The sequence below is a fragment of the Exophiala oligosperma genome, assembly GCF_000835515.1.
Source record: "Exophiala oligosperma strain CBS 72588 unplaced genomic scaffold supercont1.4, whole genome shotgun sequence".
Taxonomy (NCBI): Eukaryota; Fungi; Ascomycota; class Eurotiomycetes; order Chaetothyriales; family Herpotrichiellaceae; genus Exophiala; species Exophiala oligosperma.
The window spans coordinates 2,786,926-2,807,267 of NW_015622821.1; the positions used below are offsets into that span (position 1 = coordinate 2,786,926).

At 50.8% G+C, this 20,342-nt stretch overlaps 5 protein-coding genes across 5 annotated transcripts; 2 read left to right on the plus strand and 3 right to left on the minus strand.

Annotated features, from left to right (window-relative positions):
* Window positions 1–164: 164 nt before the first annotated feature.
* On the plus strand, window positions 165–1,166 carry PV06_05080 (ribosomal protein L24). Its single transcript, XM_016406049.1, has 3 exons — window positions 165–225; window positions 283–395; window positions 527–1,166. The coding sequence occupies exons 1-3, from the start codon at window positions 207–209 to the stop codon at window positions 797–799; spliced, it is 405 nt and encodes a 134-aa protein (XP_016264255.1). The 5' UTR covers window positions 165–206; the 3' UTR covers window positions 800–1,166.
* A 1,170-nt stretch (window positions 1,167–2,336) lies between these two features.
* On the minus strand, window positions 2,337–3,545 carry PV06_05081 (uncharacterized protein; the record flags this gene model as incomplete). The annotated part of the gene is made up of 2 exons (XM_016406050.1): window positions 2,337–3,116; window positions 3,201–3,545. 2 exons carry the CDS (start codon window positions 3,543–3,545, stop codon window positions 2,337–2,339), a joined length of 1,125 nt encoding a protein of 374 aa, XP_016264256.1.
* A 1,182-nt stretch (window positions 3,546–4,727) lies between these two features.
* PV06_05082 (uncharacterized protein) lies at window positions 4,728–5,991 on the minus strand. The gene is made up of 4 exons (XM_016406051.1): window positions 5,704–5,991; window positions 5,355–5,651; window positions 4,987–5,290; window positions 4,728–4,910 (listed from the first exon to the last, which is right to left on the minus strand). Exons 1-4 carry the CDS (start codon window positions 5,751–5,753, stop codon window positions 4,821–4,823), a joined length of 741 nt encoding a protein of 246 aa, XP_016264257.1. The 5' UTR covers window positions 5,754–5,991; the 3' UTR covers window positions 4,728–4,820.
* Window positions 5,992–9,771: 3,780 nt separating this feature from the next.
* PV06_05083 (uncharacterized protein) lies at window positions 9,772–13,015 on the minus strand. The gene has a single exon (XM_016406052.1). The coding sequence runs from the start codon at window positions 11,933–11,935 to the stop codon at window positions 10,802–10,804; it is 1,134 nt and encodes a 377-aa protein (XP_016264258.1). The 5' UTR covers window positions 11,936–13,015; the 3' UTR covers window positions 9,772–10,801.
* A 4,055-nt stretch (window positions 13,016–17,070) lies between these two features.
* PV06_05084 (uncharacterized protein) lies at window positions 17,071–20,299 on the plus strand. The gene has a single exon (XM_016406053.1). It carries the CDS (start codon window positions 17,627–17,629, stop codon window positions 20,174–20,176), a length of 2,550 nt encoding a protein of 849 aa, XP_016264259.1. The 5' UTR covers window positions 17,071–17,626; the 3' UTR covers window positions 20,177–20,299.
* Window positions 20,300–20,342: the final 43 nt, after the last annotated feature.

Genomic DNA, 20,342 nt, shown 5'->3' on the forward strand with positions numbered 1-20,342 from the left:
CGAGTTAAATGTGGAGCGACAGACAGACAGCCTTGTTCGGAGCTAGCCTCGGATCTTAGCAATTGCGCAGCCAAGCCCGTCAAATATCACGTGACGACCAACTCTTGGCAGTCGCACATCGAAAACTTGCGGGCAAAGCGTATCCATACAACCACCGATTTACACCTTGTCGTCGACACTCACTTCCACATCGTCAAACCGCCAAAATGACAAAGATCAACCACGGTATGCAGCATCTACGAGACTATGTCAGGCTTGTAATGTATCTAACGGAATCACCAGGTCTGGCTTCCTCGAGGCGCAAGTCTCGCAAGCTTCACTACGATGCTCCCTCCCACGCTCGACGAGTGATCATGAGTGCTCCTTTGAGCAAGGAACTGAGAGAAAAGCACAATGTTGGTCTTTCCGAAAAGAATCCTTTCACTCCTCACTCTCGCTCCCCCGAACGGGGAGAACTTCTGGACGAAACGTCGAAAGCGAGAAAGAAAAAGTCTGGCTAATAACCTTTCCTTAAAACAAAAAACAGGTCCGCAGCATCCCCATCCGAAAAGACGACGAAGTCACCGTTGTGCGAGGCACCAACAAGGGCCGTGAAGGCAAGGTCACGTCCGTGTACCGATTGAAGTACCTCATCCACGTCGAGCGAGTGTCCCGCGAAAAGTCCAACGGTCAATCCGTGCCCATCGGCATCCACCCCAGCAAAGTCGTCGTCACCAAGCTCAAGCTCGACAAGGACCGAGAAAAGATCCTGGAGAGAATCTCCAAGGGCCGCGAAGCCGTCAAGTCAAAGTCATCTTGATTTTCCCCTTTTCCTGGTTGATGGGTTATTTTGCGGGCTGGAGGTGATGACGATCCAGAGTAGAAGAAAAAAAAACATGCCAACATGATTGAAGAAGATTATTTTTTTTTCTGTACCACGACGGGCCACCCGCTCTCTGTTTCTCCTTCAAGGGAAAGAGAACTGAAAGGCGGAGTCGGAGTGGGAGAGAAAACAAACAAGGATCACGGGCATAATAACTTTTGACAAACATTTTCCAAGAGCCACGTCCGTCGTCTCTACATAACAATTACACCCCGGCGTGGCCTCTCACAATTTTGTCAAGCATGAATGGAAAAAACAAAAATTCAAAATCCGAGGCTGATGATGATGATGATCCTCCTGCTGTCGTTGTCTTTGTGTGAACAAGAACGGTCGAACCTCACTTTCTGTTTCGAGGAAAGTACAGCAACATTTCCCCCCTTGTTTGTTGTTCGTTGTCGTCGAGTGTGCTTTGGGTTTTTGGTTTGGTGGGCCATTTTCATCTACGGACTCCCTCCTCCTCTAGCCCTCCCTCTTTTTTTTCTCTTGCCAGTATTATCTCCTTGCCTGCCGATCCTCCGTGGTTTGATCAAGGTATACGGCTGGCGCAGATTGAATTTTTTCCACGCACAACCTATTATGCCCCTCCCGGGGCGTACATGTGTGTGGTTTTTTTCTTTCCGGCAGACTGTCTACGAGGGATAACCTACAGTTTTCCTTATGAGTTGCAGGATTTTGATGGCGAGATACAGAAGAAAACTTCCCTCCCCCCTCCCTTAACCCCCCTTGGTCCATGTCTGTTTTGTTCGTTGGTAGTTTTGTTGCTCCCCTTGTTGACATGTACACAGTATTTGTCTCTCGCGTGAGTCTTGCCCATGGCCCATGACCCGTTACCCGCCGCTCAGAAAGTCGATTCAATTTCGCCTCCAACCGGTGACAACCCTTTTTCAACACCGTTCGGGACACCTCGTATATGCACTTGTCTGAACGACCTACCAAAACTATCTACCTACCTACCTAGTAGCGAGTACGCTGTTGGTGGTCTTATTTGGACTCAAGTACGCTCACTCATTACACGACGACTACTTCTACTCGTGATGGTGCGTGCTTTGACGTCCGAATTAATAAAGTACGATGACGCGACTCCGTACACTTTGATTGATTTCTCCCCCGGGGAAAATTTAACAACACCGAGACCGAGAAAAGCGATCAAGTATGGCGCAGGGAGATAGACCAAAAAAAAAGGAGTATGCCGCAGACAAAGTATCCATGAAGAGAAACATCATACAGTTATCTCCCGTTTCCAGGCTAGATACCTATCCAAAACACACAAAGTACCTGACATTGCTGTCGACACACACGAATACTACGTACCATACAAAGACTATCCAAGGTGGGAAGGTAGGTGGTAGGTGTAAGGTAGCAGCCCTATGCCGTCCGTTCAAAACTGTCATCTGCCAGACTTCCTTTTCTCCCCAAGCGCCCCTGACGGGTTCATCGTGAGCCTCAAGGTACTCAGCCCAAAAAAAAGTCTCGCTCAGAACTGCTTGCTTCGAACGCCATTCTCGCCGGCGGCATTCATGGCACCTTGATTCGTCTGCCAGGGGTCCTCGTCGATATGGTCGGCGGCAAGATTCACGCCCGTGATGCGGCTCACGTGCCGCTTCAGGCCCTCCTCGCCCTCGGCGTGCTCGGCGTGCCCACTGTGTATCTTCTGCAGGCTGTCCCGCATGAGGAACTCGTAGTAGCCCGTGGCGAAGATGGTGGCGGGGACGTTGACGAGGATGCTGATCCAGGGGTAGCCGTTGTCAAAGGTGAAGGCCTCCTTGCCGAAGAAGATGGCGGCGACCATCCGCGTGCCCAGGTCCCTGGCCAGGTTCGTGGAGATGGTGTTGCCCGCGAAACCCCAGACCATGGTCGCGTACGCGATGCCGATCGTAAAGGGGACCGACACGGCGCTGACGAACGGGTTGGCCGGGTCCAGGCACGTCCAGATGACGATGCCGATGTAGCTGTCGACGAACCACTCTTGCATGAACAAGTAACCCTGGTTGGTCTGGTCCGGGTTGGGGAACGGGCAGAGGATGCTGGCCACGCCGCCGTTGTACACCGAGGTGCCGTGCTCACGGAGGTCGATTTCCTTGGCGGCCGAGATCTGAGGCCAGTAGCAACCCACCAACAGCAAGCCGGCCATGAAGGAGCCAAAGATCTGTGCAAAGATGTAATGCGGCACTTTCTTCCAGGGAAACCCTTGCCAGATCGCGAAGCAAATGGTGATGGCCGGGTTGAAGTGGCCACCGGAAATTGGAGCACATGTCTACAAAGGTCACTCTCACGTTAGCGGGCCCGTCCATGACATTGAAACGACGAAACAAGTTGGGGAAGCATTGTCCAAACTTACAATGATGGCGAAAGCGATGCCGATGGCAAATGCCCAGCCGATCTGGAAGAGAGATCCAAAGATGCTCACACCGATCTGCCCAGCCACCGGATTGGTCGTGGCCAGCGTGAAGGACGCCACCGAGGCGATCCCGGGGAAGACGTAGAAGAATACACCAGTGGCTTCGGCCATCATCTCACGCAGGATGCGAGGTCGCTTGTGCTCAAAGTTGAGTTTGCGCTGCGACACCGGCTTGGGGGGTACCACGTGCCTCGTAATGTGACGCTGAAGGGCGTCCGAGACACCAACCTCGATGTCATTGGTATGCATTCTGGCCATGTCGTGGCCGCCGTTAGGTTGGGACATGACTTGCTCGCTTAATGTCGATCACCCCGTCGAGGAACGTGGGCACGAGTATCAGTAAACAATCGAGAAGGAAGAAACTCGGAGTTGGCAAACAGAGTCTGGGGCTTGAAAGCGAGTTGAAGAGTAATCACGGGCACGAAGCTGGGGCAATTGAGGGTTGATGTATCCCCATGGGTCACCCTCAATTTGGAAAATATTTCATGACTTGCCTCGGTCATGGTCCCTCGCAAAGCCACCGTGGGTCGATGGTGAGACCCGGTTATGCCGTACGTGCATGAATAGGACTGGAGATGAAAAGGTCTTCGGAGCCGATCATAACCATATCGAGCATCAGACTGGTGGGGAGACTGTGCTTTGGCGAGAAAATGCACCGTCCTCGCAGTAGCCGAAGGCGAGAGCAAGGAGCATAAAGACGGTGGACCGTCCTCGCATTCGTGCATAGAACAGAGAAAATGGAAGCAACTGCGCGTCGTCATCATGAGGCAAAGGGAACCTCAGTGCGGAAGCGGAACGTGATGACAAGCTTTTGGCTGTGTGCCACGCATTGATTAGCGAATTGAAGCCAAGTTGAAGAAGCTTTGGGTGGCAGAACCCTCGTCTTGGGAGATGGTCCTCTGGCGCAATGAGGAAGGCAGCTGGGACTATTGGACATGGGCATCATCAGAGCCGGCAGTCCCAGATGCAATCAGGAGCTGAGAACGTGCGAGGAGGCTTCGGGGATGGAGCTTTATTGGTCGCAACTCCGTAGTCCAGGAGATTGATAATACATCATCATCCGCACAAAGTTGTGCTGGTGGCGGAGACAAGCTCCATACCCCGGCGCCTCCCCCTGTAGGATTGTCGCTTGTGGGGAAGACCTCATTGCTTATCTGCTTTTTGCACGCGGAATGCAGTGACTTTCAGCCTCTGCCGGAGGATCTCATGCCGACACGCAGGACGCCACCAAAAGTAGTTCGTACGGTCGTCTTCCGTAACAGCCGGCGGCACCTATACCAAGGGTATCTGGAAAAAGTCTGCATCCAATTGCTTGGTCAGCGTAAATAATAGAACCCACGGGGCAACTTTGTCAGAAACCGTTCGAATAGCCGAAGCTAAGAGACTTCCGGTGGCAAAATTGGAACGCGATCGCATGATATTTATGCAAGTCGGCTGCACGAACGAAAAAAGGAAATTTGAATGGACCGAGGTGGTTCTGCTGCCATCGCAAAATGTCATTCCTTTCAGGAAAAAGTATATGGAGTACAAATAATGCTGGCCTGAGCGTACTGTAGGTGGCTACCACTTCTCGACATACGGCCGGATGTCGAGCTCATTCGTGAAGCAAGTCCTCGGTTGGGTATGGAGATACCAATACGAGTCGGCAATCTGTGGTACATGATCACTGTCAGCACCCTATTCTCAGGGCCAGGCAGGGCTGCACGTCTGCAGGTTGAAAACTCACCGCCTCGGGCTTGATCTTTGCATCAGGATGGTCAAATTTGTAGTCCTTGGTCCTCTCGATATCAATGACTCCATCGATAATGGCGTGAGAGACATGAATGCCCTTTGGTCCGAATTCCCTCGCCAGTGACTGTGCCAATGCTCTCATGGCGAATTTACCCGTGGCAAAGGACGAACAATTGGCGGATCCCTTCATCGCAGCCGTTGCCGAAGTAAATATGAGGGTCGGTGGATATTCTGGTGAACTGTTTACCGTGTTGAGCAGTAGGGGCAAAACAGCCTGCGAAAACAGAAAGGCCCCCCGTCTATAACACTGACAGTCAGTCCACTCACTATTGTTGAGCAAACCATGGAAGGAATTCGACGTACCCGTTGGCTTCCCACCCCGCCTCAAATTCTTCCTCCGACAAGTCTAGGAAGGGCTTTCGAACGAATCTCCCTCCGACGTTGTAGATTGCCGCAGCCAGTGACGCTCCTCCGGTCTCTTTCTTCAACTGCTCAAATGCACTTTTGACACTCTTGCTGTCGGAACAATCGGTACTGATGCCAATCGCTTTCCCGCCTGCGGCTTCGATCTCTTTGACCAGGGGCTCATAGTTGGCTGGGTTTCGCGCAAGGAGGGCGACGGAGTAAGTCTGGGCGAATCGACGAGCGACACTCGCACCTCTAGTGATGAATGAGCCCAGAGTTGACTTGGTGTACCTGGAGACAAACTTACGTGCCAGGTCCAACGCCTGCAACCACAGCCCATGCCTTTTGTGACGACATCGTAAAGAATGATGTGACTTTCTGAACCTCGCTACCTGGTTTCTGTTGGACTGTTGAACCGCTGATTACACCGCGAATGTCGCCTTGTTCTGGCCACAGAGAAGGGGGAAGAGAGGATTCTTTGTGAGATGCTGAGCGGCAACGGATATTAATTAACTTGTAAAAGATGCTCGTATTGCCTCTTCATTGATAATTCAACCCCACAATGATGTGCTCGTGGGTTACAAATCGAACGGGCATGTCCTCGTCAGATAAGTAATCGATATGGCACTCGGTCATCAGCAAAGCTTCATTCCCCGCAGACGCAATCGGGGTCCAACAATGTGGTCGGGGTTCTGCCCCCTCGCCTAAGCCAAGCCTAAAGAAAACCTCGGGAGGCGTCTTTTTACCTAACGTACATTACCTACCAGATATCTAGAAGAGTACTTATATTGAGGTGTACTCTATACAAAATTGTAGCTTGAAGTCCGAACCCTTTGAAGAGGACTCATCACGAAATTCGCATTGCTATCTCTACGTAGCCATCTGAACAGTCAGTGTCAGTTAAAAGTTCCCTGGATTTGATGATATTGAAACTATCATCAGTATTGTCACCAAGCCAGACTGACATGTGTTTCCTGCCTACGTGAACTGCAGCTTCGAGGGCATTGTTAGCAAGACAAGAATTTCAAATATGCTGTGTTGTTATTCTTCCAGGGTACTGACGGTGAAGTTACTCCGTATCGTCTCAAACGTTCCCAATACAATACCTTACCGGATCATGATGCGTTTGACATGACATGCAAACGGCGGTGTAGGACGCCTTCTAAGGGGGCAAGAAGAGCAGCGAAGGGTCACCCAAGGGGCCTTCGTCCCGTACCTGCATCCAAGCCGAATCGATCCAGCCAACCACTTACGGTACCTGTAGAGATCGTAGGTCATTACTAGCTATTCGAACGGCCTCCCCCTGAGTCCTGCAGCAGCTGCCAGCCTTGCCTTACCGTAGTATACCCTGCATGACCTCCCGAACAAACGGTCAGATGCAGGGCCAGATGCAAACCAACGAAACGAACGGACGAACGAGGTGTTTGACACCGCACCCTTGACTCGTGCAAGAGTGGCAGTCTGCTGGACCGGGTTCGGGTTCGGAGTTGCCGTTCATGTGAAACCTGACATGAGTTTTGATCTGACTGGTTATGCAAAGAAGTTCACCAGTTGCAACTACTGGACGTGTTATGTCAAAAGGCCACCTCTAGGGAGTATGCAAAACGTCGAATCAAGCACTGGTTGCAGCAAGGTCGCAGGCAGAAGCGCGACAGGGGATCGAGAGACCAAGGCCAGAGGTATCTTGACCCTGTATGCCTGGTCAAGTATTGGTGTACAGTTGTCACGTACTGTACGTACTGTACTAATAACAACCATGCGGACTCCAAGGGGGTTTCTAACCGGTCGTTTCAGAAATGCGACCAGAACGACAGGCCATGCACTTCCCCGCGAAAGCCTGGTAGAAATAGTTCATGTGTGGCGTCGAGCCATTGAGAATAGTCGACAACATGATAGAACCATCATTGGGTAGAAACAGGAACCAGTCATGTCATCACAACAGTCACCCATCCGAAGGCGGGCAGGATACTGAAAGTTTGCCATCCAGAAACGCGAAACACAATTATTACTCACACAACAAGCGAGAGAAGCGAGAATACGAGTACGGATACAACTCTCCAGGCAACAAAGTGCTTCTTGACCAGGATGTGAGGTTGCTTGCCACACACACACACACACACACACACACACACACACACACACACACACACACACACACACACACACACACACACACACACACACATACACACACACCTCGTGATCGTCGGCGCGAAGAGCACGAATCATTCCAGAAAATGGACGCGCCTCGCTCGCAGCCTTTTCGGAATGGGTGGTTGGTATTGTTCACTTTGTCCGTCGATGCATTCTGAGCAAAGATCCATCATTCCACCATGAAGCATGTGAACACACATATATATCCCAGCGCTGACTTGTCACACCCACCATCACCAAGAATGCATGCCGGGCTTGGAATAGGTCATTTAGGGTGAACAACCTTTTGTGCAACAACTCCCAAGAAAGATAAAGGAGGGGAGTTATTTTCCCCGTGTCGAGCTGATCACGGCGCTTAAAGAGAACCGTGTTTGGATTGGAAGCCTGAGATACGGAATGTTGATGTCGCGTTCTATTGCTCTATATGGAATGCCACTCGAGGAATAGGCCGGCTGGCTGAGATGGTACAAGAAGGGTGTGCCTCGATCTGAACATGTAACCGCATACTGACCTGATATGGTGGGCCTGAGCTGCAAGATATTGACCGTGCTACAGAAGTTGAATAATATTTATTGGTATATAACCCGTACCCAGGTAGGTAAGTAGGTAGTTAAGCAAGTTCACCACCAGCGTCGATCCTCTTGTCGTAGTAATCTTGACTATCCCCGGTCCTCCATCAGGCCTACTGCGGCTTGCTCTTCTTTTCCTTCTACGAATACGCGCCGAAGGTCCGTCCAATCATCAATACACCCACCCCATCTCGCCGCCCTCCCGGTCAACTTTGTATAACTCGCCGTACTCGTATTGATCTAGATCCCGCCCCCGGGATGCGAGAAACCGCAGACTCTTCGGCTCACCACACACCCCTCTTTCGATCTCATTGTGACCTTGCTCTCTACTCGTACAGTTAGAACTCATTCTACATCCCCCCACTCTCTCGAGACCCTTGCAGTAAAGGACAACTCGCCCCCGGACTTACCGTTCGCATGATGGTTGCATGACCACATGCATGCATGCACACACACGCACGCGCGCACGACTAAGCCAGCCAGCCAGCCAGCCACAACAAGAATCAGTGGCAGCATTCTGGGACGGAGTTACCTGTGAACTACGTAACTACGCAACTAATATACCCTTGTCAATTCTCTTTTCCATCACTTCTTCTCGAAGCCATTCGATGTCAAAGCCGCAAACCCCCCCCCTCCCTCGCTTCCAACCCTCGAATACAAACTAATAAACCAACTAAACGACACACACATCACATCACACACTCATTTGGTTCGTACTGGCTCACTCGCAGGCTTACTCACTGGCCCTCGACCATTTCAGCGGCACGCCCTTTTGCCGTGGCTGCATTCCGTTTTCCGCGCGTGATGACCTACGAGTCTAGAAATAACTTGGATTTATCTTCGATCGGTATCTCAATGACCGAGACGGAATTCCCTGGGTGCAAAGTCCGTGTGGAGGGAAGGGAAGCAACGGTTGATTACCGTTGAAAAACCAGCCAGCCAGACAAGTCGGACAGAACGGCGATCTTGGGGGAGTAGAAGAGAAAGGATTCTCATCGCCAGACCATTTCGTCGTCGTTTGGTTCAATCATGCAGGTTTAGGGACGGGCATGGTAGATGGTCTGAACTTATTCATTATCCTCGTGTAGACAATCGCATGCGATTACGCCATGACGCATAAAACGCACACAGTGTGTACCGCAATATGCTCCCGTACTTCCCGCAACGTGATGGAAAGAAAAGCACCGCTTCATGTCATCAAGCCAAGGCACTGGTTCTCTTCCTTTCGGTCGGGCGCTTAAAGGTAGGCACAAAACACCCAATCGGCCATCGACGGGAACCCGTTCAAAATACAAACCAGCCTAGTCCCCAGAGAACTAGAAACAATGTAACTCACACTGGAACTCGCGGTGGAAGTAGAACAAAAATTGGCCGGAGACTGAATCGAAAACGCCCGAACGAGGTTTCAGCGACGAACCCATACCCGGCAATGTACGGAGTTGGTTACGGCTGTAATTGCACAATGCATCATACGGAGTAATAATTGCGATACACGAAACCCTACAACCTCGAATGGCATCGCACGGGGAAACAGAATATGACGGAGGAAATCTATGACGGAAAACCAGGAAGATCGAAAATCATAGTACCGTATAGTCGAACAACAGATAATGAATGAAAAAAGGAAGAAGCGGAGAGGATCCTCGTAGGGACAAGGAAAACAACGAAAATTATATGTTTATTACAAACTCCAAAAACAAAACTCCTCCGAATCACCAACTATCTCGATATTGATCAATCCCGATTGGAACAATGACTCTGTATCAAGGGAAGTCTGGGACATCCATATAAGAGAAATAGATAGATAGCTTGCTCCAAAAAAGATCGAAACTTCAACTTTCAAATTTCCCAAACACCTAAAAAGTCCTCGCGGACAAATTCTGCCTCTTTACGCAGTTAAAAGCCAAAACCAAAAAAACATGCATAGGAACTCCCAAATTTCCAAAAGGTGGTACACAGCCGACAAGATTCAAGGAGAAACACCCCAATAAGCTGTCCCAAACTCGAAAAAAGGGGGGTATCGTGCGAAAAAAAAGAAATGACAAAGTCCAATGATCAAAATGAACGCCGAAAAGACCTTATCCCACCAGAAAGCAAAACACAACAACAAAACAAGACGCAGACGACCGTCGCCATGATTCCGTACAAGTACAAGAGTCATTCCTCCTTTCATCTGTCATGATGTTTCGTCCTTTCATGGCTTCATGAGAAACTTTTTGTTTTCAGCTCCCTGTTGCTCAATGTCCTCCGAAACTGGAAATGTTGTTTTTTGTATTACCAATATGTTGCCTTGCCATGCTCCCCTTTTTTTGTACCCTCAAAACGAAAAGCGAAAATAAAACGAACGACGTGAACAGCAAGAGAGAGCCTGTGACCCTAGCTCCTCTCCTATGACTCACGAACCATGAATCCATGCTCGGAAGACAGGAAAAACAAGCTTGTTGATGTGTTGATACAATTGCAGCCTGCCGGCTTATTGCATGCGCCAATGGTACGCAAAGCGAACCGGGATGTTTATGTTGATGTCGATCTGTGATTGTGTTGGTGTAGTGTGGCGTGTGGCGAAGTCGTATACGTATACCTCCAACCATTTCGCCACATCATCGAGATATGTCAAGAAAATTGCCACCTGACCGGTGGAAGTCAGGCACGACGAGATGTCGGCCTGGACCTAGACGAAATCTAGGCAGCGGAAGGACGACGCAGCGTATCCTCGCAGTTGACGTCGAATCGCATGTTCCAAAGTCGAACTTGGTTCATGATATTCTCCGTCGACTCGAGGTAGCGATCGCGTCCGAAGATGGAATCGACGAACTCGGTGCCAGCTTTCTTGCCCATGGTCTTTGTGCCGTCACGCTTGGCAGCCTTGAGCATGAAGTGTTCACAGTCCTTGAGAAGGCCTTTGAACTTGTCCCACATCCGGTGGCCACTGACGATGAAGTCTTCGACCGTTTCGCGCTTGTCGAGATTGCGGATGCGATCCACGCATTCTTCCGCTCGCTTCATCTTGCCTGCAAGTTTAATGAGAAGCAGCCACAGCTCTCCAGCCATATCGGCCATTGGCGTTGAGGCGCCATGGTGGAAGACGGTCCAGTCGTAGATCCACTTGCCCAAAGAATTCGCATCGAACACACTGCCCAGGAGAATAATGGGCAGCTCGGTCGGGTCCCAGTGCTTGATGGAATATCCAGCGGGAATACCAGCACGGATGGCGTCCTCCTCGGTTGCCTGTGGAGTTGTTTTGGGTTGCGACCTGATCTTGGATCGAGGCGAGGGCTTGCTGGCGGTCGAAGCTCGTCGCGTCCTCGACCGTTTCGGCTGCTCATCTACAATCTGTTCCTGCGCATAGTAAAAGTATGTATCAGTGCTTGGCTTCCTTGCATGCTTTGTTTTCGGTCTTGGTGGTTCTCGATAGATGTATGTAGGCTGCATTCCTGCGTCTTCAGCTTCATCGTCGTAGATGTAGACGGGCTGATTCTGCTTGCGCGAAGTGGAGCGGGTATGATATCTTGAGGTAGGAAATGTATTGTAGTAGCCCTCGGGCTTGCGGACTTTGTCCTTTACCTCACTCACATAGATATCATCCCGCGGTGATGCGTACTGGACGCCGTGTTCATAGGGTGGAGGTGGTGAGCCGGCGGGCGAGAACCATCCCCCGACCCTTGGCGAAGGGTTGTAGCTCGCCTTTCGAGCATGTCTTTTCGGCGTCGTGTCGTATTGTGGCGCGTAGTGTACATATTCCGTGTTATGATAAGGCGAGGACGTTCCATGATATTTGGTGTAATGCGGCGGCGGCACGCCGTAGTGGTAACTCATCTTGACTACCGTAAAAAAATCTTCTGGTGGGCGTCACTCCTCACTCCTGCCCCTGTCCGCAACAGTCTTCCCCCCGATCAGGATCTATGTCTGTCTGGTATGGTTCGGCGAGGCCTCGAGAAGTAAGGTAGGTTCGGAAGATGTTGGACTGGCTGAATATCATAGCGTGAAGGGCCTGTGCCGGTGGTTGGGCGTGGTGCTGGAATTGAGCCTTGCGACTCAATTTTACTGGGTGGTGTTGATAAATTCAATGGTCGTCTCCGCGGGTGCGCGATGACGTGCAAAACTGTGCAGTGAAGAGGGGAAAAGAGGAAGAATCCAGAGGGCTGGGAAAAAAGTTCGTGAGATATGTCTTTCCGGAGGGGAGGACCAGCCAAGAGTGGATTTCTTGCTAGGGGTCGCGGGACAAGGCTGCCGGCGTGAGTCGATGGACGGCGCGACGGAGACTGATCGAAGCAGGATTGCCCTCTGTTAGCCCTGGACGACCGCGCGTTTGATGGCGGCTGGGAGGCTTGTGACTAATGCTGGCTACTCGTAGTGGTGACTGGGAGGTGGGAGAAAGGCCTGGGACCAGCTGGAACCTGCTGGCGAAATAGACCAATCGACGAGCCCATGAACCATGAGAGTGGCCTCTCTGTTGAAGTTGAGAATGGTTTTTGGGTTAGATCTCTCAGGTTGGGAGATCAGGGGCAAGAGGGCAATTAAAAAGGACGAGGTCGGTCAAGGAACGTCCTGCTGATGGTGGTGGTGGAAGTGGATGCCTCACAGCGGATGGCTTGGGTCCTTTTCAACGCCCACGCTGTGAGGAGCAGGGATGTACCCGACTTTTTCTTTGATGTGTGTGGGCCTGGACTTGATCCTCTTTTGACGCTTAGACCAGCCCCTGGCGAGCGAGGGAGGGGTGAAGGAGACCGAAAAGATTGGGGTGGAGGTCGTTTCGGTAAATCAGGTAAGGTAACGAACGGTAAATACGAGAGATACCAGATAATGGGCACGGCGAGGTATTTGTACTCTTCGTAGGAGAAGACTCTGATCTGTAGAATAGGCTGCAATGTGGCTGAGGGCTTTCACATGAATATGATTCGTACTGAATGTCGCCTGGATGGTTTGAGATATTTGTCCCGGATTGAAGATCGCAGGATTTGCCGCTGAATAAACATCAAGCGAAGATGATGGAAGCAGCGATACCTAGCGACGACGACAACCAAAGTGGCGACCAACGGAATGAGTCCTTACGAGTGACAACATCCGTCTGCTGTAGCCTGTAGAGAGCGTCACGGATACTCATACTACGTATTCCATCGTCCATCCGCGCATGGCCCGTTCCACGATGTCCGGCTTACAAAGACCTATTTCGCGACCTTGACTGAAATTGTGTGAATGAGGGTCAACCAGTACAAACTACAGTATAGGTGCAATCGTCTACCTGAGATGCCTACAGTGACATGCCGACAGAGCCTTTTTCTAGAACGTCCAGGGCCTGTGACCACTAAACTATCATCCTCCAGGCTTGCCCCCGGCACCGCTAGCGCTGCGGTTGCACCTGCGCGTCAGCTTACGCATGTCTTTCCACATGGCCCAGCTGGGCACCATTCCTATAACTGCTATACGCAGCGATAGATCCCTCTCCGTTCCATTCCATCCCATTGTCCTGCGAGATCATTAGCTGCTGGCCGATTTAGGGCAGATCTCTCAACACAGCCACTCGTTGTTACGAGGTACTCGCTCGTCCTAGAACGCGTTGTTCCGCTATCCGATGTTTTCGAGACACACGTCTTTTCAGCCACCAGCAAAACAAGATTGACGTTACGGTAATAGCGGATGGACCAAAAAGATGGGAAATCTACGACTACGGTGGGACTAACATGTTGTTCTGGGTGGAGCTCATCAAAAATTAATACAAGTGTTTCGCGGATATCAGGTTCCCCGTGCCTTGGTCTGTATCCAGATGTTGAGCACGGAAATCTAGTCAACGACCGATGCGAGATGGCTTCTTTTGTTTGCCACCTTCGCTACCAGTCCGATGGGGAACTGGTGGATGTATCGTAAACAAACGACTAGAGCAGCTTCGCGCATGTCCAACCATGGCCTCCGGTGAAGCTTAACTCCCTTGACTGGTAAAAGGCACCAGCTGAACCCTCGGCGGTCAGATCCAATCAATCTCGGGTCCTGCAAGATGAAGCCTTGTCAGATTCCTGATCGACCAACTGTTGCCACTTGTGCAGCTGGAAAGACCACAAAGCTGAATCTGCGGCTTCTTGAATGAACGGTGGTGGTTTCAAAAACTTTCTCTTGCTTGGTATGTGACCTGTCTTCGCTCACTTTCAGCCCATCTGTCGAACATGTCCAGCTGGTTTCCAGCTTGGTGACAGCATACGGCGGCCAGTGGCGGACATCCTGGCCCCCAGCTCGGCACCAACCCTTCATGGCAATCTATCGGCAGTCTCATGTAGTTGACCGCAAAATCATCGAAAGGCATATGCGATCTGTTTGAAGGCCACAAGAAAACAGCGAGTCGCATCTCTCCAGCGTCGGTAGGGTGCATGAGCACCAGCCGAGTCCAGCGTCGGTCTGTGTGCACAACAAGCCAGCTACACAAGAAACGTGTCATTTGCTACGCTGAGGGATGTCCACATGATTCGCGTTGTACGGATTATTTTGGGGTTTTCTGGGCGTCTGGGTTGCCCATCTTCCATGTCTCTAGGTAGCCTTGCTTTCTAGTCGCCATGGACACTCTCTCAGGGCGCTTCAGTCCATGTCAAACTTACGGTATCTTCAGTATGGAGACGGTTGCCAACATTACCTTACGAGTGATTTTTTTGTCGAGTGTGAAGATTCAAAAAGCCCTAAAGAAACTTGGGCCTCACTATTGCGTCGAAGAGGACGAGTGAGAGGCTGCCAACTCATCGCTGTACGCATGAGCCTTGGCAAGGCTTGGGCAGCATCTTGCCCAATTTCGACCAGTTGCATGTTTTCTTCTAGACAGATTTCACATCAACAAGGCTCTTCTATGGCTTCGCGTATTTAGAAATGAGGCAAGTACGCATGGTCCGGGCACTCCTTAGGTGCAGCGCCCCGAGCCGCTGGCATCTGCCTTCTTGGAGCCCAAAGCGTCGTTCGGATGCTTTGTCCAGCATTATGACTGTTTACGACCTGAGGATGGCCATTTCTGTCCACTCACACTACAGCTTTCCGGTAATTGCGAGACTAGGAGTTACGAGCGATATACTTCCGACCCCATTTGGCACACATATGAGGCGGACTTCGTCGTCGACGCCGATGCAGGAAGACGTCGCCTGATGGAGACTCTTGACGCTCAACGAAGCATGTGCCGTGCGAATTTGTCTGATGGACTTGTCAGAGCAGGACTAAGCCTCACCGCTCGAGTCACCATTGCGTAATTCTCTTGTGGTATTCTGTCATGTTGGAAGGATATGAGTCTTCTCTTGTGCTGGCATGTGCCTTCTGTGCGTTAGGTGTGTTTTTGTCGAAGCAGCAGTCAAAACATTTCTTTGGACTTCGCTTAGATTCCAAGGGAGACTAATGGTGATTCGCCATCTCAATTTTCGGCGCAGTGTTCGGCGCAGACCTGTGAAGCACTTCAAAAACTCCGTTGGGAGGAGATGTTGTTGTCTTTAGCATACGCTGAAGTTCAACCTGCGGACAATTGACTCTTCAGAATGGCTATTTTGCCGATCGAAGAAACCGGCCTCATCTGTGCATTCAAACGCGAACACACTGACGCCAGTGAGCTGAACTTTTCGAGCGCTTGAAATTGGAACTGCTGATAAAGTGTGGGATGACTGCTTGTGGAAATGCTTTGATACTAGACTGAAGTGCCGACGATAGTGATGGTTGACGCAAGAATGTCCAACACATGGCTGATGAAAGAACAAACAAGAATATACCTGGGTACTCGGCAGGTACGAGTACAATGTGCAGCACGTAATTACTGTCCGTATCCAGCAAAGACACGGAGTAGGAAAGGTACCTACCTGGATACTTCCCTGGTGTAGCGCGGGCGTATTGTGTACGGTAATGAGCATCCGGTATTTTGCTTCGCTTGTCTTCAATGGCCCTCCGACTTTGCCAACATTAATACTACAAAAAGTGGTTCGAAACAAGTCTTGACGCTGCAGCAGTGGAAAGTCAAAAGATAGAGACAAGGATGATGACAGGCATATAAGAGGATCATTACTCTTTGTCAAACACAATGTGCCTGTCAAGGGCACAGATACGAGGAAGTGTCTCACACTCTAGGTAAGCCATTCGCCACTGACATGGAGTTGTTATCTTTCTGATCATTGCCACCCCTCCATCAACTTGTACCCCAGGTGTTCGTGGAGGGTTTGAGATCTCCATCTTCAGGAACCAAAGCAACACCAGGTAGAGAGAGAGGGGGTTGATTTTCCTGAGTGTTACTCCGTAGGACAGGTAGCTGTGCCATGTGCTGCCTGCAACTATTGACCTTTGGGACCCTAGTGGTCTGACACAGTAGGTAGATAACAGGGTCACAGTGAAAGAGGGACTTGTCGGTTGATGGAGGCCCCCTCAAGACCCATAAGGGATGACCTTGGTGTCGATGATGCTTGTTTGGAGGGAGTTTGGAGAGGGGAAGCTGGGAATTCCAGGACTTGTCGACGCTTGTTCTTGGTGGGTACGGAGGCTTGTACCGATCGCAGTCGTCGAGACCTACAGTAGGTTCTGTCAGGTTCAGTAGATGAAGACTGCCGCCCCCGATGCGCAATAATGCTCGGTTATCAAAAACTGCTCTGTCTTCCTCTTGGATGTAGCTGCCGGGCCTGCTACGGCAGTCTCATCCCTTTGCTCCTGAGGATTTGTTCAATTACAGCGTGGACATCGATACCTCCGGATCAACCTCCGACCTGTCGATTGAACCCTTGTATGGGGCCGACAGACACCAATCAAGGCCCTTGGACAATTCAAAATGCAATCATCCGCACGGAGTAGATAGCGTAAAGTGGTCGCTTCGACTAGACACATGGAGCATGGAGCGTGGGAAACGGAACATGGCCTGGGGGTGAAAACATCTGCCGCCGATTGTGCTATTATTCCCGTAGTATGTATCCGCCCTCCGCCCTCCGTAGGGTCATGTAAAACGATGCATTGATTGTCTTGTACTCGCCCAACTCAATTACTCACAGGCCTCTCTCAACCACCTCGGCCTCGTCCTGTCGGGTACTTCCCCAGGCCTTCCTAGTCTTTCTCTTATCACACCGATTGGCTTTCCAGACAGCCACAGTCGCACTGATCTTTCTCCCACCCCAGTCTTCTCGGCCTCTCATGTATGCATCGCCAATTGACTTCTTCCTACAGAGTAGTCCGGAGACGGTGGTGGCGGTCGGTATTTCCTGCATTGCAGATCTCCGTCAACTCCAGGTTAAGCCACCCATGAATCCTCAAACCCTACGAGAACGCTGAATCTCCGTGCTTGTGATTTCCTCATCCTTTTTCGAGCTCATTTTGCCATTGTACGTTCATCACGCACGACGTGTGACATGTCCATGCCTCCATATTCCTGTCTATATGGAAATGCAGAGCGCTTGAGCTTCGTCCTGGCTTAAGGACCAACGAAATTCCCACTTTGCGATCCTGAGCGTGACGTCGCCATTCTTGTATGACCAGCCTTTGCGATTGCGACGACCGTCAGCTTAATCAGCCATAAGAGACATGTCGGCCGCCCAAGACCAGTCTCAGCCTCAGTCGCAGCCGGTGAAGGCATCAGGTCAACCAGAACTCAGTGCACCGCGAAAGAGGAGGAAGCGTGCTCCCGCTGCTGGAGCACCCGATGACTGCTTTACCTGCGCTACCCGCAACGTCAAATGCGATCGCGTGAGACCATATTGCTCCAAGTGCTTGGACGATGGGAAAGATTGTGCTGGATACAAGACTCAATTGACCTGGGGCAACGGCGTCGCAAGCCGCGGCAAGTTGCGCGGCCTGTCGCTACCAGTTGCTGGTACTCAAAAAGCTGCGCCTGCTCCGGCATCGCCCACTAAATCAAGGAGGAGAGCCTCTCAACAACGACCGCAGAAACCTCAATTTCGTGCTGATGCAGGCCAGACTGTCTCTTCACCTCCAGGGACTGGTGCAACGCTGTTGGCCCGCGGCTCTATCTCTATAACCAAAGACAATGCTGAGTCCAATTTCCAACGACATACGTCGTCATTCCCTATACCTGTTCCAGACACAACAACATCCTGGGCGACAGCAGCGGCGACAACGAGCGCGCCGGCTTCTACGTCTATCAAGATAGAGAACGTAGACCCGTCGCATCCCTCAGATGCTTCCGTGCCTCGGACATCCCCTCTTCTTACAGGACATCAATTCTCAGCCGGATTCTCGTCAGATATTGGGTACGGTGGAAGTCTTTCGCCACGCTCATATCCAGATACTTCTCCTGAGCCTAGCTACTTTGGACGGGTTTTGAGCCACGAGACCTTAGGACCGCGAGCACGTGCTTACCCACTCTCACCTCAGATTCACTCACCTTACCGCAGTGTCTTCTCTGATCACGACCAATTCCCAGCTTTTTCAACCCAAGAGACACCCTATGATGCCAACGATGGCTATTCCCGATTATGTTCTCAACAGAAAACTTCGATAATAGTAGACCTCGATCAGCATCTTGCCGATGAAGAAGTGGAGGATGTCAAACACGCTTACAATGATGGATTTGTCGCTGTCGACGAGGACGTACTCGTCACGTTTCCGCGTCTGCCGTCTAACTACAACCTGTCCATATCGCCCTATGCTGGAATGGGTGCCATTGGAGCTACCCCGCGCATCCAGTACTTGATTAACTACTATACAGAAGTCATTTCACCTGTTATAGTGGCTTTCGACGGCCCTTCCAATCCTTACAGGACACACATTCTGCGGCTAGCAGCGAGGAGTGACACACTTCAGCATGCCATCGCCGCTCTCTCCGCTAGCAATTTGAGGCAACGACGGGAGACTGGTGCTCTGTCAACTGGCAAGACTGACCCTGCGAGGCGATCATCCATTGCTCATTTGACCCTGACCCATGAGTCGTGGCAAGAGTCCAATGGCTTATCCCCGCAAGATCAGGCTAGAGAAGAGGCGCTGCATAAAGGGATGGCCATTCAATCTCTGAACAGACAGCTTGCAGATCCTGTCTTACGCAAGGACGACTCTATTCTTGCTACGCTCCTGATTTTATGCCTTTTCCATATATGCGATTCGGGAGTAGCCAAGTTTCAGACCCAATTCGCAGGGGTGAAGAAACTATTGGGCATGCGTCAACATGGTCTTGGTGTTGATACCAAAGAGGCCAAGTGGTTCACGCGGATGTTTACGTGGTTCGATGCGATGACTGCTACCGTCAATGATCGCGAGGGACAACTCCAAGGTCATCATCTAGACGTATCGGCTCTGTCTGATGAAGATTGGGCTTTGGAAAATCTGGCTGGCTGTGACGGACAACTTTTCAAGACCATTGCCAAATTAGGTCGCCTCAACGTTCTAAGCCAGGGCAAGTCTGTCGAAGAAACGCCAACACTTGTGTCGAGACCTGTACCCCGGATGTCTTTTGGAACAAACCTCGACTATAGCAATTTCGACGGCAATGGGTGGATGAGAATCATGGAAGACGAGAATCTCTTTTCTTCCAAGACCGCTGATCCAGACGTCAAGACACAATTCTGGCGCGAGTGGAGAGAAATCCGCCAGACTCTGCAGACCTGGCAGCTAGATACCACGATGTTTGACTGTTCTAGCCCAGAGGCACCACTACTTACACACGAGCAACGAGTCGACCTCGCCAATATCTCCGAGTCATTCCGTTATTCTGCACTTCTTTATACGGAGAGACTTGCAAACCCGACCGTGCCTAGTACGGATCAGTCCATTAGGTTCTGGGTACAGAAATGCCTGATGTACATCAAAGCTGTCAAGTCGGACGTTTATCTACTCTGGCCGCTTTTCATTACGGGAAGCGAATGCGTTGACGAGGTTGACCGTGAAGTTATCCGGGAACGGTGTTTGGACATCCAGAAGGATAGTGGATTTCTCAACAACAAGAGCTGTTTGGAGCTGCTGGAAAAGGTTTGGCATCGCTATGATGAAAAAGAACGCAGATCATCCCCTGGACATGAGATGAGACAAGTTAGCAAGGAACATGATGGAAGGGAAACAGGATTCCGGTTCACGACGATAATGAGAATGGAAGAAAACGAAGGAGAGTATATTGTTGTTTAGTTCATAGGCGACGAAGGACCAGAATGTGTAGTGGAAATTGGTCGCGGAGGCCTTTTGGATCTCGCATTTCTCATGTATACGCGAGCAAACTTTCCTGATGCACGGAAAGAAAAATGCTGACCATGTAATTGCAATACTCTATATCCATTCCTGAGTTCTTGAGTGG